This window comes from Stigmatopora nigra, chromosome 2 (genome assembly GCF_051989575.1).
Source record: "Stigmatopora nigra isolate UIUO_SnigA chromosome 2, RoL_Snig_1.1, whole genome shotgun sequence".
Taxonomy (NCBI): domain Eukaryota; kingdom Metazoa; phylum Chordata; class Actinopteri; order Syngnathiformes; family Syngnathidae; genus Stigmatopora; species Stigmatopora nigra.
The window spans coordinates 17108368-17125646 of record NC_135509.1 but is presented as its reverse complement, the minus strand read 5'-3'; the positions used below and the strand labels follow the sequence as shown (position 1 = coordinate 17125646).

The following is a 17279-nucleotide window of genomic DNA, read 5'->3' as shown; positions in this document are numbered from 1 at the left end:
CTTTAACGTCAACTTGATTTCACGTGGGCCCGGACCATTTAAGATATAATATTTAGATTTTTTTTTTCAAATGAATGGAACAAAAGAACTGGATTAAAATTTCTGAATATAATTTTTTATAGATCTAAAACAATGTTTATTTTAGCTTTTTTAGATATTTTTAGATTTTACTAAATGATTTTTGAACTAAAAACAGAAAAAAGATTTAAAAAGTACAATTATTGATTTAAAAGGGGTAAAATGAGGAAATGTAATAGACATCTATACTCTTCATTTTAATTTGATCCTAAAACAGAAAGTTGGCATTCATGATTTACTTTCCCGGACCACACAAAATGATGCGGCGGGCCAGATTTGGCCCCTGAGCCGCCACTTTGACACGTGTACTAAAATAGTAGGTTTGTTTGATTTTGGCTAATAAAAGAAGAAAACAAAGCTAAACTGGAAAGGCAAACCATTCCGAAAACCTACATTTTTATTTAAAAAAAAATGTCCAAGAAACTAAGTTAGAACTTGAATGCTTTTAAATGTGTTTTTCCATAAATTAAGACAGATCCATTTTGTTTCTGCAAAAAGCAACTTCTGTCATAATTGTGGCTTTCTTAGTGCACATAAAATGAAGCGGGGGGCAAATGTGGTCTGTCTGTTGGGTTTGAACATGAATGCAAAAAAATACCAAAAGTAACTTGTTTAACCCCAAATGTGATTCCTTGGACATATTTCTCACAAGAAGATTAAATAAACATTTAATATCGTCAGGAACACATGATTTGAACAACTTTTGGATGAACAAGGTTTGTAGGCAACGTCTTTTCAGGTTTGTTTTCCTATCCATCCACTTTTCTTTGGGAAATTGCGTAAAACCAGCCAAACTGGTTTAGCGACGCCCATGTGAACAGTCCCTTTTTAGGCCTTTTTACGATGTTTTTTTCTTACTTTAAATCCAGTATGTGCTATCATTATATATCCACTATCTGGAAAAAAAAAGTCCTTTCATGGCCCAATTTAGAACACATGATTGAGATAAAAAAAAATACACTTTTCTAGCATTGTACTGTATTCCTATCCACAATTAAGAATAACTGCTGTGTGATCATAGAAATTCTTGTTCATGTTCATTCAAAAAATGGCCTAGATTTTATTTCTTGAAACCCCGTGGATGCCTTCAGAGAAAAAAGCGGTTAGTATTTATGACGCTGTGCTCATAAACCACTGCTTTTAACTTTGGGCGAGTGCTTCATTTGTATTTCTCGTGAGGAACTTTAAAAAAGTCGCCTACTGTATTCAGATGCTGAGTGTGTGCTGCAGCTGCTCATACCATCCTCATGTGCCAGTGGGCAGGGTCCCCAACAGAAATGTGTTGCACTAGTGATAAGCCACACTCATCATTCCACACACATCCTGTTGATTTCACCCACAGTTGTTGCTATTTCTCTTTTTCAAACATACATCAGGTGTTACACGTCAGCTTCTCATTTCTTGTGCTCAGACTGGAAACACGTAGCACATGTTGCATGGCCTCGGGGGGGCTTTGTTTGGGTTCCTGTAGCTTGAAGAATGTAGGACAATCATATCGAATGAAGTCTCCCCAGCAGACAGAAATAAACTATGATCCATTAAGTCGTTAATGCAGTTTTATTTTAACCGCTAAAGGGGAAGATTTAATTTAACATATAATTCCCCTGAGATTTGAATGACCCCAAGTAAAATTGATTTGTTTTTGTGACCACACAAAGTCAAGTGAATCAACTCCACAGTCAAACATCTATCAGGACTATCTGTGTGGCTAATTTAGGCACAAATACAGTCATAGTTCTACTTAAGAAATTGTGTGGTTCCAGAACTTTTTTTGTAACTTGAATATTTCGTGAGTAGAGCAGTACTTTCTATGTAACTTCTGTCCGATCCACAGAACTCAAAAAACTACCCTTTAATAATAATTAGTGTCCCACTTTTGTTTGAAAAATGAGGGATAAAGGAAAAAAATGAAAGAAAATGATTAAAAAATATAATTTCTTTATGGATTAAAATAAATAACCATTCAAAAGCATTTTCTATTCGTGCCGTAGTACAGTAGAGTAAGGATTAAGTTAACGTTAGCACACAAAGACATGCACTTAAACACATAGTTCTACTTAAGAAATTATTTGGTTCCAGAACTTTTTTTGTAAATTGAATATTTCGTAAGTAGAGCAGTACTTTCTATGTAACTTCTGTCATTTCTTCCACGGTCCTCAATAAACTACCAACTTAATTAATAATGATTAAAGTGTCGCACTTTTGTATGAAATATGTGAAAAAATGAAAGAAAATGATTAAAAAAAACATTTCTTCATGTATTAAAATGAAAGACAAGCATGCAAAAGCATGTTCTATTTGTGCAGTAGTACAAGAGAGTAAGGATTAAGGTAATGTTAGCACACAACAACATGCACTTAAACATTTAAACAACTTCAAATTATGAATTCAAAACGACAGCATTAAATAGAACACCAACTTATACGTTGGAACAAATCAAAGGATTTCGTAACCTGAGACATTGGTAAGTAGAAGTACGACTGTACTTTGGCTTCATCACACAATCCAAAATCATAAATACTGCAAACCCTGCATTTGTTTTAGGTGGGGCATTTACTTATGTTTTTGCTCAATATTTGTAGTCCTTACCATCGTGTCAAATGCCACATTGTTTGGCACAGATGCAAGAAAAGATGATGGCTATATACCTTTATGTATGATGTGTTGTGGTTGGGAAATATGAATTATAAATATTTCACCTGCTCTCAATATTGGCGCAAAACCTTTAGTGAAAGACGTAATGATATGATCATCTTTTAGATTAAATACCCCAAATAGCCTCAATGTTCTAGAACTGTCGCCAGTGCACATATACATAGACTAAACATACCTTTTGACACTTTTTTTCTGTCCCGTTAAAAGAAAGTTGAATATTAGCAATCAGTTCTCCTGTACATTTGTAACCGTTACACTCAGCAGATACGCAAACAGTTTGGAAGATTTTCCCATCGACTGTGAGCTTCTGCTAGAAGGTCATCCCAGTGCGTTTTCAGGTTTTAACAATGATCCCATTAAATGCGGCAACACTGACCTTTATATGCCGGAATAAATCAACAAAAACATGCCCACTTGATATTTAACATTTGAAGTTATGTGGGACATCTGTGCTCAGATCATGGGAAAATATTCACCAAGTCAACCAAGTTGCACTATGTGGGTGTGGGATACACTGTACACTGGACATCAAAAGTACATACAAACAGACGTAAATGCACACAAACAAACAAACATACATATATATACACACATACATATATATATGTATGTGTGTGTGTGTGTGTATATATCTATATATCTATATATATATATATATATATATATATATATATATATATATATATATATATATATATATATATATATATATATATATATATATATATATATATATATATATATATATATATATATATATATATATATATATATATATATATATATATATATATATATATATATCTATATCTATATCTATATATATATATATATATATATATATATATATATATATATATATATATATATATATATATATATATATATATATATATATATATATATATATATATATATATATATATATATATATATATATATATATAAAATGACAATGAATGAACATATGGGGGTAAATAAGCTTTAATTTTCTTATTTGATTTCAAACACTGTTATTTTTTGTTAATGCTGCCATAGTCATTAAAGTTTTTGTTAGCGCACTCCATCACCAGTCCTTGCTTGATTCCCCACGTTTGGGTCCTACTACGGATTTACGACCCTGCTAAATCCTGACAGAACGATGAGACAGCATACGGGGGTTGAACAGACAAACATGGGTTGATGAGACAATCAGAAACACCTGGGTGAACTCGATAGGCAATCACCTGGAGAGGTCACACGGGAAAAAAAATAACAAAAACAATCCCTAATGCAAGGAGTTTTAAAATATTACCATCTAAGCCGCAAAATGCCATTTAAATCATTTCAATCAAAGTACCAAAGGTAAATAATAAGTATGCTGTGATTCTTATACTTTGCATAAATTAATCCAAAATCGACATGTACACTTTCTTATGAGATAAATGAAGTGGTGATTTAACCTGCAAGTTTTAATTCAATTGTGTCTTGTAAAACAAGCAAATAATTACTAAAAGAATCAGTTACATGGATAAACAATTGTGCCTCAAATTGTACAACGGACGGGAAACCTAGTGGAGACTGAATGGTTTGTCCCAGTGGAGTGCATGACTTCTTTGTCTCCCACAGTCAAAGACAACAAACAATTTCCAAGGCCAACTTCAACGGCCACTTCTTCAGTTTGAATCAAATGAAGAACTGTGTCACACCCAGCTGTAGTAACAGTGTAAAAGAGTCCAAAAACAAGCCGCCCTTTGGACCCCAGGTATCTTGGGCTGGGACTTCTAAACATCCTTTTCTGTGTCAAAAGACTTCTAAAGTTTTTTTTACGGGGACGGGATGGACGGGGAGGGGGGTTATATATGAAAGGGAATAGCCATTTATTTTCAAATTTCTTCCTGCTTGGATTGAGTTTGCTTTTGTGTCGTCTGCAGAACAATGGGTTATTATTTACAATAGATGTGTAAAGCATAGAATGTTGGTGTTTTGTCTGCTTTACCTTGAATTTAAAATAACATTCGGATAGTTACTTGCTTGTTTTTTATTTTATTTTTTCAAGGTCATACTAGGCAACATTTTTAAACAAAAACGCTTTTTTGCTTCTTTTATAATGTTTCGGATGTGGTATCCAAAATTTATCTGGGTAAACGTTAGGGTGATGTTATGATATATTAAAAATGGTTGTGATGGATATTTACCAATATCAACAACAAAAAACACAAAGAGACATTGCATTCCACATGTATTGTTATGACATTAATTTGTATAAATTGTGTCACAATCAACAAATTGTCTCAGTACATTCCTTTAAAAGCAAGGGTCTCAGAGAGTTGCACAGCTGGACTACAGAAGAACCATCCAGAAATGTGAGTAGACCACAATGAGACCCTACGGTCCAAGAATGTTGACAAATAAACAGCTACAATGCTTTGAAAAATAGTCAACACATGTTCATGCTCAGAATAAAAGATTATCTGATAGTAAAAGGCATCTTGTAAATAGTGTATCATGACTGTTTACATAGTTGGTTAAAAAATACATATCTGAAAAATGTATGCACTGAAGATATTTAAAAAAAAATACAGAGATGTTGAAGGCCCATAGAGATGATAAAATAATACATCAAAATCACCACTGAATCAATTTTGATTGTACTGCAAAAAATCATATAAACAATTACAGTAATACCTCATTTATCATTGTTAATCGGTTCCAAAACCTGCCGCAATAAGTGAATTACCACAATGCAGGGAGTTTTTGGAATGTTGGTTTAATATTATTTGGATTTTTATAACCTTTTCTATACTATTTTTATCTACTGAAGGTATACACTGCCCCTTGTGAACAGTAAAATACTCTCCATGTATGACTTAGCTTGTTTTACCCTATTTCAGTTTTGTATTAATGTTCCTAGAGTATTATTTTATATATTATACATAATAGTTGAGGTGGCGACGTATTACTGTATCTTAATAAAACCAATTTTTGAAAATCATATTCATAATAACATTCCGATAAGCAGCAAATGATTTTTTTTATAAAATTCCATTATGCATAAAAACAGGTAAAATGCAATGCATTTATAAAATTATAACAGAAAGGCAGTGTTGTATTGCATCAGACTTTAAACCAAAGAAAAAAAAATGGTTACAAAATGTTTTGATGCCCTAATGAGGATAATGCAGTTCAGAAAATGAGATGTTTTGATGCATATTTTGAATTCTTTACACACATCCAGTAAAAAATGGATACTCTTTCCCATCAAGGACACGCTTATTTGTGAATGTGCAGCCTACATAACCTTGGAAATCACCTACAATCTTGTTTTTTTAATCTACATTCCATTTGTGTGGCTACTTAGGCCCAACTCAGGAGATGATGTTGCTCAATTTGAACAGTTTGCCATGACAGTGACATTAAAATGACAAGTATAAGTGTTTAGTATTATTCCATCTAAATTGAATGAGAATAATGGCCTTCACATATAATCAAATACACTGCTCAAGTATCCTTTTATGAAATGAGAGCACCAAAATAACATTTCTTCACACTGTCAATCTTTTGTCACATCATGCCTAATCCCCTTTCACCCCAATTTTATAATCTGCTTGCTTTAGAGTTGATATGTAGTCTCAAAAGCTCTACTTCTTTGCCAAAATGTTGCATAGTAAAATAGACCATCAAGGCACATCTGATGAATATGAATAAGTACAGTAGATTAATCTCTTTTAAATGAATCCTGCAAAGATATCAGGACAAAAAAAAAGGCAAGGAAGTGTGAGATTCTTCCTTTTGACAACAATTGAACAGGCTTTGATTTGAGGAAAACTATAAGAAAACATGTTGCAGCTGTAAAAAAACAAAACAATTGTGGATAAGAAAACCTCATTTGTTTCCTTTTTTCCATTTACACCACAGTATAATAAAAATTATGATAACTTATAGCGAAGTAACTGTGAAACTGAAACCCCTTGAAATCATATCAGATTAAAATTATCCAGCCAGTTTGATTTGTTATCTACTATATTAATAATAAACAAGGATTTGAGAACAAACAATTGTGTTCCGATTAAGCAACTAATGTTGCTTAAAAACTTTGCGGTTGGGATGCTTGACCGACATAATAAAAAAAAGACACCGTATAAAATCTGATGTACAAGTAATGCGTATCAATGTTGTGCAAAAATGTGGGCGTTTACTACTATACCGACTGTGGCCAGCACACGGTGCTATTGAGTCAATACCAGCAGTCTCATTTTTAAAATTTGATAAAAACTCTAAAATAGAAATCAATAAAATGTCAATTTCAAATAAATATAGTTCATGTCAATATATATCTGCAACAATTTGAAGTGATAAACCAATTAATTGATTTTAAACGTAATAGCCAAAATGTCTGTTAAATTGTATGTTATGTTAATACACATTTCTTGGACAAAATAACATTGTTTCGTTACAACATCTGTAACAGGATGCACGTAATGCACTTGGTGGTCTTAATGGGTGTGCTGGTCGTCTTGGTCGGAAGGTGACTCCTTTAGAAAGGGAGTGAAAGAGGAGCGCACTGTGCGACCCCGCAGAGGCTGTTGCACACGAAAGTTGTTCACCATGCTTTTCTGAACTTCTTCCTCGGCCGAGGTGAAAAGAAGGCTACGGAAAACAGCCAGCTGTCAAGATACAAAGGCACAAGTTGATTGTAAGCAGGCATGATTTTAAAATATACCCAAAAAGTATGGTAAGGTTAGGTATGTTTTGCAGTGGTCACAAAACTCGATAGGAAACAGCTAATTTTTTTTTCATTTTCTGAACCGCTTTATCCTCACTAGGGTTGCGAGGGGTGCTGGAACCTATCCCAGCTGACTTCGGGGCACGAGGCGGGGGAAACCCTGAATTGGTGGCCAGTCAATTGCAGGGCACAAGGAGACAAGTAACCACTCACACTCATACATACCTATGGGCAATTTAGATTGTCCAATCAGTCTACCATGCATATTTTTGGAATGTGGGAGGAAACCGGAGTACCCGGAGAATACCCACGCAGGCCTGGGGAAAACATGCAAACTCCACATAGGTGGACCGACCTGGGTTTGAATCCAGGACCCCAGAACTGTGAGGCCAGCCGACGTACTAACCACTCAGCCGACGGGCCGCCACAGTTCGATTAAAAAAAAAAAACATCAGGCATGTAGTGGACAAATTTGAATACGATTTGTTAAGGCATACTTTCATCAGGAGTTTTAAAAATAGTTGCAGTGGAAGAATAGCGCTTTAGCCAGAGCTGGGTTTTTGGAGCTTTATATCATACCTGGTCATGGCTAACTTCTATAGGCTGCTTCATGACAATCCAGCTCACAGATTCGGTCAGAGGAGGCGTTGTAAGAGAGCCGTGGTACGTCCAATAATCCTCAGTGTTATTTGGCAACAAGCAACCAGGATCAAATTTAGTAAACTCTACTACACTGCCCTGCAAACATTACACAGAGATTATAGTTGCATGCACAAGTTTTTTTTTTATGTGTATACTCGAATTACCTTGTGTCTGATAGCAGGGAGAGCGTCTACCAGTTTCTGCAGTCCATCATGTCTCTTCCCCACCTACACAATTACAGATCGACAACTTTTATAACTTTTTGTAACTGCGTACATCACCGTGCATTGTGTGCATGTGTGAGCATCACCTTGAGAAATACACCAATAACAGCAAGGCCATTGTCCTCCATCACTGCTTCCTCAAACAGACTGTACTTATCTGAATTCCAGTGAACCAAGTGAAGCTGACAACACAAACAGTACATGTCAACCATTAGGTTAAATGCAGAAGCGAAAAGCAATAAACTTTGATCTTAAACTTTTCCTCCACCCTGTTTCAGTTTGTTATTTTCTATGGATAGTAATGATATTTCCTGGAGAGAGCAGATACAGAATGAGACCATATACATGTAAACTAACATTATGACTATCATATGTTAAACTGTATTCAATGAGTGTAAAGACAGGACCTGACCAACAAGTTTTTCTAAAGCATACATTACCTATAATTACTTTAAACCATAACTGGGTTCAAAGGCTTTATGAGTACAATGTGTTTTGCTTTTTTATACTGGTTGTAAATACCGACTGATTTCCCACACTGATCCATCGTTGGGGCCACAGTTAGTACAGAAAAACACAATTTATAACTGCTTTCAATCTATAATCCTTATAATGTGTAATATATGGGTGTGTGAGTGTGTATGTTAAGATTCTCTCGCTACGTTTGTCCAAACCGTGCAACGAAGAGAGTTTAATTTTTTTATGGTGGCCAGAAATGGCTGTCGGATCCTAATACACGAGGGATTGAATTTCTTCACCTTCATTAAGTTTTTAAACTCAATCTTTTATTTGTTAAACACACATTTTTCAAAAGACAATTTTATTAATAGCGCAACAATTGTCTTTTGGCTCCAAACAAGCAGCTGTTTGTGATGAATAAATGGAACTGAACACACGATGATGCCAAAGTAAAACACATTCATAGCCTCAAAAATTAGGGCTTGGCTAAGAAAAAATGTGGCAGGTTCAATACACACGCTTAACAGAAGTTAATTGCACTAGCAGATATACACTCGGCGTTTTAATGGTTAAATGTAATTTAAAAAAGACTCGTTTAAATTTGGACTAAACAAAAATTCATTATAAACCACAATTCATATTCCACAGTACATATTCTCTTAGCATATCTGTGATTCCGTAAGTTAACAGTGGCAGTTGCAAATAATCAACTAGTCCTGTACAAGTAACGTTGGTAGACATTTTTTTTTTTACCTGTGAAATGCATAGTGAAAATAGTGAGATTGATTTAGAGTAAATTTTCTGATCAGTAAACCAAAAATGATGAGTTAAAAATGGCGCCGAGTGTGAGCTAAACGGAAAATGACTTTCCGGGGACTTTTATAAAGTAATCCATTCGGATTGAGCATTAACCTGTTCTTACTTGTAGTTTTGATTAGTATTTAACACAAAACCATTAACACACAAAGTTAGCAGCAACATTTGAATACAGAACCTCAAGACAATGACTTGGATGTGCGAAACAGTAAACTACTTGCCCTCATTAGTTCATTTCATAACATTCCTGAAATTGAGTTTTTGTGCACTTTTGGGAATATTGATATATATATATATATATAGATATTTAGAAATGGTTGCATACCTCTGCAGGAAATAACTCCCTGTCCACGGTGTGTTCTGATCCCCAGGCGTTGCTCTCACCCCAGTGGAAGTGGAACTGGCAGAGCCTAAATCTGTCTTGCAATGGTCCCCCTTTTAAAGCTGTGGCCGGAAATGAGAGGGGACAATGTTGTTGTGTTCACATTATTTTACAGACATAACTACTATGAAGATAATGGGGGAAAAACAGGACAGTCATCACTTTAACTGTCATTTGGTCTAACAAGTGAGCATTGTGACTGACAGATATCAGACTAGAAATACAATCTATGACTAATGAGATTGCAGGTGATTATATTACTAGATTAGATAATTTTTCATCCTGTATTCGGAAAATTTTGATTGTCACAGTAGCAAGAGGGTGAGAATACAGACACAAAAAAAGACATTTTAGACACAATTCACTGTTTCTGTTTGAAGGATGAGCATTTTTAAATTATTATTAATTAGTATTTATTCATTATTTATGCAATTTTTGCATATCAGCAGAGGAATGTGAGATTAGTGAATAATAAAGATCTTGACCTAGTGTAAATTACACAAGAGTACACCAAAGCATATGATTATATAAATCAGTACGTTTTTGAAATGCATACCCAAGCCCCAGCATGTTTGATTTTTTTTCCTTATGGGTATTATACAAAAGTATACGAATATGACTTTGAACTCATGTTCATACATCTCTCATAGTAAATAATAATGTACACTTAAGACGATTAGCTATAACTTTACTTTATAGCCAACTGCACAATCTTGTTATACTGAATTAAAGAGTAGGGCCAATAATTCTGCCTTTAACAAAAATAAAAACAGTCGTCTTTAAATATGGTATTATAAAGAAAGAATCGTGTAAATCATCAGTCAGCAAAATAGTGTAAGTAAATATCGTTATGCACAATTTACATTTAAAATCGGGTTTTAGGTGCCCTAGCAACAGAATAAGATCTCAAGTCATCTCATTTTCTGAACCACTTCAAACGCATTAGGGTCACGAGGGGTGCTGAAGCCAATCCCAGCTGTCTCCGGGCCAAAGGCGGGGGACACCCTGAATCGGTGGTCAGCCGATCGCAGGGCACAAGGAGACGGACAACCAAGGGGCAATTTAGAGCGTCCAATCACCTTGCATGATTTTGGAATGTGGGAGGAAGCCGGAGTACCCAGAGGAAAGCCACGTGGGCCTGGGGAGAACAAGCAAACTCCACACAGGTGGACATAACATTGACTTGAACCCGGGACCCCAGAGCTGTGAGGGCGACCCACTAACCACTTGTTCCATTAGCACAAAGTAAGATCCTCCTATTAGAAAGACCTAAGATGTGACCAGAATTAAAGAAATAAATGAAAAAAAATTCTTGCACTGAAGAAAGTGTCACTGTCACATGACAGTCGCACATGGTGGTTTCATCTATGGATCCACAGTGTAACGTTAACATTCACAACTGACTTAACCAAAAAAAAAGGCCAGAGGCTAACAAAAGTGAGCATTCTTTGTGCAAAGCTAAAACCTCTAAGTTGTTCTGAATTCAAGGAAAATGATTGCTATTTTTCATACATAATACTGCTCTGGAATGTACAAAGCAAACTAAAGAACTGTCCTTGCTAAACTATTTTCATTTGAGTAAAAAAAGCGGGTATATTTGAGGAAGATAATCTTTTTTTTTTCCCACAGTAAAAAGTAACTTACTTGACTTGTCTGTAGTGTCATCATATTCAACCAGGAAGGAGTAACCATTATTCCAAATATTATTGCATGTTGTTGGATCATAGTCAGCAATCAAAGGTTTCAGCTGGGAATCAAAGACGCTTTTGCGGACAACAATGTCAATCGGAGACTGACGTTCACCTCCTGGAACGGCGAGGGGTCCTTGCCACATGGGGTGCACTGGATGTGAAAAAGAAAGCCAAAAAAAACCACCACAAATTACACAACATTTTGACAGCATGTCTCTGTCAACATATAGAACAAACCTACTTTCCATGTTGTGTTCAGCCGCCTCCTGCTTTGCTAAACAGCAATCCATTTTAAAAACAAAATTTCAACTGTCACTGTGACTTAATGACAGACTAACTTGTCAAGCCACGTGAACAAACTGAATGGAAAAAAAAAAGCATTTAACTAACGCCACTTCCTTCCAGCTCTACATTTCTTCCTTAAAGGTAATGACTAAATAAGAGGAAAGTAGGCTGGCTGTACACAAAGTGACCTGCGGAATGTCCTGGCACGCCCCCAACTTCACGCCACAGGGAGCCAATCAGACCCCTGTTAAAGTCGAAAAGCCTCGGGCCAAAGTCTATACAAGGACCCAACTAATTACGTAAAACCATACTTCCCAATCTTCCGATCTTCTGAAAGTCATAGAGAGAAAAAATGTTGGCTTGGAAGGGAGAACCTATGAAAAAGAGTTTCTCACTGCCTTAATCATTAGAGAGAGCTTATCAGAAGAGAAAACAATCTTTGTAGTGTAGCTGTCAAGGACTCAGAAACAAGCAGTTATTGTTTTCATCTGCAATCATGCAGCAGAAGGCTTAAGGTTTCCGCTGCGAGCAAAGCTGAACAGGTCTGACTGGGATATGACCTTCGTCTCCTTAAGCCTTTATAGCGACTCCTCCTGGGGGAACTTGGTTGCTTAATTCTGTTATTGCAACGGTGCAAATGATGTGCTTGAAAAAGCATTTCACGCTTAGGCAAATGTGACGCGTCTACTCGAGTTATCTTCAATGCAAAGTCAAAGACAACTGAATAAAAATGAGAACTGAAATTGAACTGTATGTACATTGGATTTCTAAAAATCCAATGGGTGTAGTCGTAAATTCAAGCCATGGCAGCAAAGGTATCTGAGATTTGAAAACCACTCAGTGAGCAAATATTAGGACAAGACAGAAATGTTTAACTTGGCGAAGAGGTGTGGCTGAGTCTCCTGATCATGCTTTTTAAGGCACCAATTTAATATCTACCACAAAAAAATACACAGAGTTAAGAGAAATTAATTATATGTCATGCAGTGGTATCTCGACATATGCCCTGACATAGGAGCAATTTGAGATACAAGTAAAATTTCGGGCAAATATTTATCTTGAGATACGAGACACATTTTCAGATACGAGCATACAGCGGACACGAGAAGCTGATCATAAGAACATCATGGGTACTGTCTTTCTGGTCACAACTCCCTCGTGTAATGTCTCTACGAGCACTGGGCGGAGCGTTGCATCCAATTTAATTTGTCCTTTTTGCATTCTCACCAATTACTGTGAGTGAGAGTTAATTTAAATTTAGCAAAACACATCATGGCAAAGTACAATTACACCAAACTTAAGGTAATATCAAAAAATATTTCCACAAACAAAAACAAAAAAATAAAAGGTAACTTGGTAACCTTCTATATTCATGGATTGTAAATCCCAAATAGCATTGAATACGTAAATCAATTTCTATTTTGTGCCCCCAAGGTTATCTCAGTGATATGGCAGATATCTTCATAAAATGAGGCTTCTGTATATTGAGTATATCTACACAGTAGTTGCTACTGCATATTGATAGCAGCCTCTACTGCATCAAGTTGTAATTACAGGAACTAAGCGTACTGAAGGAGGCAAAGAAGGGGTAGTGATAAGTAATTTTTATGGTGCGTGAACTGGAAGTTGTTTGGTTTCAGGGGCATCAACTTTTGGCAATGTAAAGCACATTAGTACTTTTTTCGGAATATTGGGAGAAAAAGTCCAAAATTAAAATAAGGTTAAAAAACGTTGCTTTAATTATTTTAACATCAGTCAAACTGAAAGCTGTTTAGGTGTCTGCGGACATCAATTATGATGATGTTAGATTTGTGAGAAAAAAAATATTTTGGAATAATTTGGAGGGAATTATTTCATTCTGTCAATAAAATTTTGATGAGAACGACTATATAATGTTAATATAGGCGACATAGTTATAATGAGAACATTTCAGCAAGTGGTGTGCCTTGACATTTTTTGCAATGCAAAAAAATGTACCACAGTTCATATCAAAAACTACTTTACAAACAACCATACGCACTCACAATCATACCGCCACCGGTGGGAATCAAGCCCGCGCCTCCCACCACCGAAGTCGAGCGAGTGAACCTCGACATCATGAGGCGACTAAGTGTGAATTATCATTCTAATTCGAGTAGTATACCTACTTACTATAAGACTGCCCCCCTCCAACCTCAAGGGAGCGGACCTCATGCATTGTTTTGCAATGAGTCATAACGTACTTTAAACGAGAAATTCTATACTTGAGAGAGAACAAGAAAAGCCTGTTCATGGGTGTGGATGGTTAATAGGTTGCATAACAGCCTGTATAGCACACTCCTGGCACTATTTGGCTGCTATTGATGATACTAGTCGTCCAATCCATTTGACTAGGAGAGCTTGGCTGTAAATATTCATTATCAATCGTCCCAGTTTAAATAGGTTCTTAGATATCTGGTCAATGGAATTGAAAGAATAGCAACATATATCATTGCCATTTAGAGTGTCCAATCAGCCTACCATGCATGTTTTTGGAATGTAGGAGGAAAGCGGAGTACCCGGAGAAAAGCCACGCAGGCCCGGAGAGAACATGCAAACTCTTCCATACGTTCCTATAAAACCTAAAATAGTTACTTGCCCCTTAAAGGGCTCATGCATTACCGACAGCTGAACTGAAGTGTCTATTTCATAAAAGACATCATACTTGTGGTGTCTCGTACTATTTAAATCCTGTTAGACTGAAAAACTAGTCCGAATTTTCCAATACTGTACATCCATCTTTTTTGAACCAGGATCTACTTTTCAATGAATTAACCTCCCAGTATCTATCTTTTTTTTTACAGGCCACCGACAAAGCTCAGCAATTCTGTAATGATCATTTCTCATCTCATCTCATTTTCTGAACGGCTTTACCCTCATTAGGGTCGTGGGGGGTGCTGGAGCCCATCCCAGCTGTCTCAGGGTCAGAGGCAGGAGACACCCTGAATCGGTGGCCAGCCGATCGCAGGGTACAAGGAGAAGGACAACTATGCACACTCGCATACATTCCTCCGGGCAATTTTGAGCGTCCAATCAGCATTCTTTGTGATTGTAGTGCGATCTATCAATAGGGGGCGGGTGGTTAGCACGTTGGCCTCACAGCTATGGGGTCCTGGGTTCAAGTCCCATCTGTATGGAGTTTGCATGTTCTTCTGTGTGGGTTTCCTCCGGGTACTCCGGTTACCTCCCACATTCAAAAAACATGCATGGTAGGCTGATTGAAGCTGATAAGTATGAGTGTAAGCGTGAATGTTTTTTTGTCTCCTGGTGCCCTGCGATTGGCTGGCCATCAGTTCAAGGTGTCCCCTGGCCCGAAGTCAGCTGGCTAAAATCTGTTCAGAAAATGAGATAAAATTAAATGACATCTACCAATAGTTCCTTTGCGATCTACTAGTAGATCGCGATCTACGTATTGTCCACCCCTGGTCTACATCCTCGTTCCCAAACATCAGCAGTCTTGTCTCGACAGACATCCCCATCAACAACAAGAACAACAAAAAGTCTTCAAAGCAACCCAAAACAAACAATTCAGAAGACATGTTGGCTTTTTCAAAGAGATGATATACTCACTTTGCGACAGCACATATCTGCTGGAGCAAGCCGTCAAATTGCATCCGCGGACGGGGGTGAGACGGTGACTCCTCCCGACGTTCCTGAAGAACTGTCGGTGAATCTGAGAAGCCAGAGGTCGAATTACTGATGACAAAGTCACCATCTTGTTACACTTCTGTGTTTCCTCGTCCGATTTAGTCGGCTAACAACCGTATTGTGGAACTCGCCTAAAGTTAGCTGTCAGATAGACGCCAAACGGCGTGACGGCTTTGGTGCCTCCTTTTTTTTCTGCTTCCGCCTGAAAGGCGATCCCACGCAGCCCCCAAAAAAACACACTCTCCGAAAAAAACATTCGTGTGTATTAGCCTACAGATTTTGATGGGAACATGGTTGCAAGGGTAGAGATCAGTACTAGCCGTTAAACAGGGCAGCGGGACCCTCTCCCCCTCAAAGGAGAGCTGACTATCGACTGCATGGGGAGGGTCTTTGATGTGGACCAATCAGCATCGAGCTCCGAGGGGTGGCAACAATATTGACGATTTTGGACGTCATCCCTTTATTATTGTGGGATGTTTAGTCAAATCTGTAGTTAGAAATTTGGGCTCAGTTTAATCATCTGTTTGGACAATTTAGTAATCTTTGTGTACAGTTTACTAATCTTTTTCCCACAATGTTTGCATACAGATTAGTAAAATTTACCCCCATTTTACTTGAACCCAGATCTGTGTGTATATATGTATGTGTATATATGTGTATATATATGTATATATATATATATATATATATATATATATATATATATATATATATATATATATATATATATATATATATATATATATATATATATATATATATATATATATATATATATATATATATATATATATATATATATATATATATATATATATATATATATATATATATATATATATATATATATATATATATATATATATATATATATATATATATATATATATATATATATATATATATATATATATATATATATATATATATATATATATATATATATATATATATATATATATATATATATATATATATATATATATATATATATATATATATATATATATATATATATATATATATATATATATATATATATATATATATATATATATATATATATATATATATATATATATATATATATATATATATATATATATATATATATATATATATATATATATATATATATATATATATATATATATATATATATATATATATATATATATATATATATATATATATATATATATATATATATATATATATATATATATATATATATATATATATATATATATATATATATATATATATATATATATATATATATATATATATATATATATATATATATATATATATATATATATATATATATATATATATATATATATATATATATATATATATATATATATATATATATATATATATATATATATATATATATATATATATATATATATATATATATATATATATATATATATATATATATATATATATATATATATATATATATATATATATATATATATATATATATATATATATATATATATATATATATATATATATATATATATATATATATATATATATATATATATATATATATATATATATATATATATATATATATATATATATATATATATATATATATATATATATATATATATATATATATATATATATATATATATATATATATATATATATAT

General features: G+C 34.6%; 1 protein-coding gene across 2 annotated transcripts; it reads right to left on the bottom strand.

Annotated features, from left to right (window-relative positions):
• Positions 1-6204: 6204 nt before the first annotated feature.
• ca5a (carbonic anhydrase Va) lies at positions 6205-15979 on the bottom strand. 2 transcript variants are annotated; one of them, XM_077710283.1, is made up of 7 exons: positions 15526-15979; positions 11606-11803; positions 9905-10023; positions 8391-8486; positions 8245-8307; positions 8018-8176; positions 6205-7379 (listed from the first exon to the last, which is right to left on the bottom strand). In XM_077710283.1, exons 1-7 carry the CDS (start codon positions 15668-15670, stop codon positions 7209-7211), a joined length of 951 nt encoding a protein of 316 aa, XP_077566409.1. In that variant the 5' UTR covers positions 15671-15979; the 3' UTR covers positions 6205-7208. The 2 variants fall into 2 exon arrangements, with proteins under 2 accessions (XP_077566409.1, XP_077566410.1); XM_077710284.1 differs by lacking the exon at positions 15526-15979 and adding an exon at positions 11894-12269.
• Between the last annotated feature and the right edge of the window lie 1300 nt (positions 15980-17279).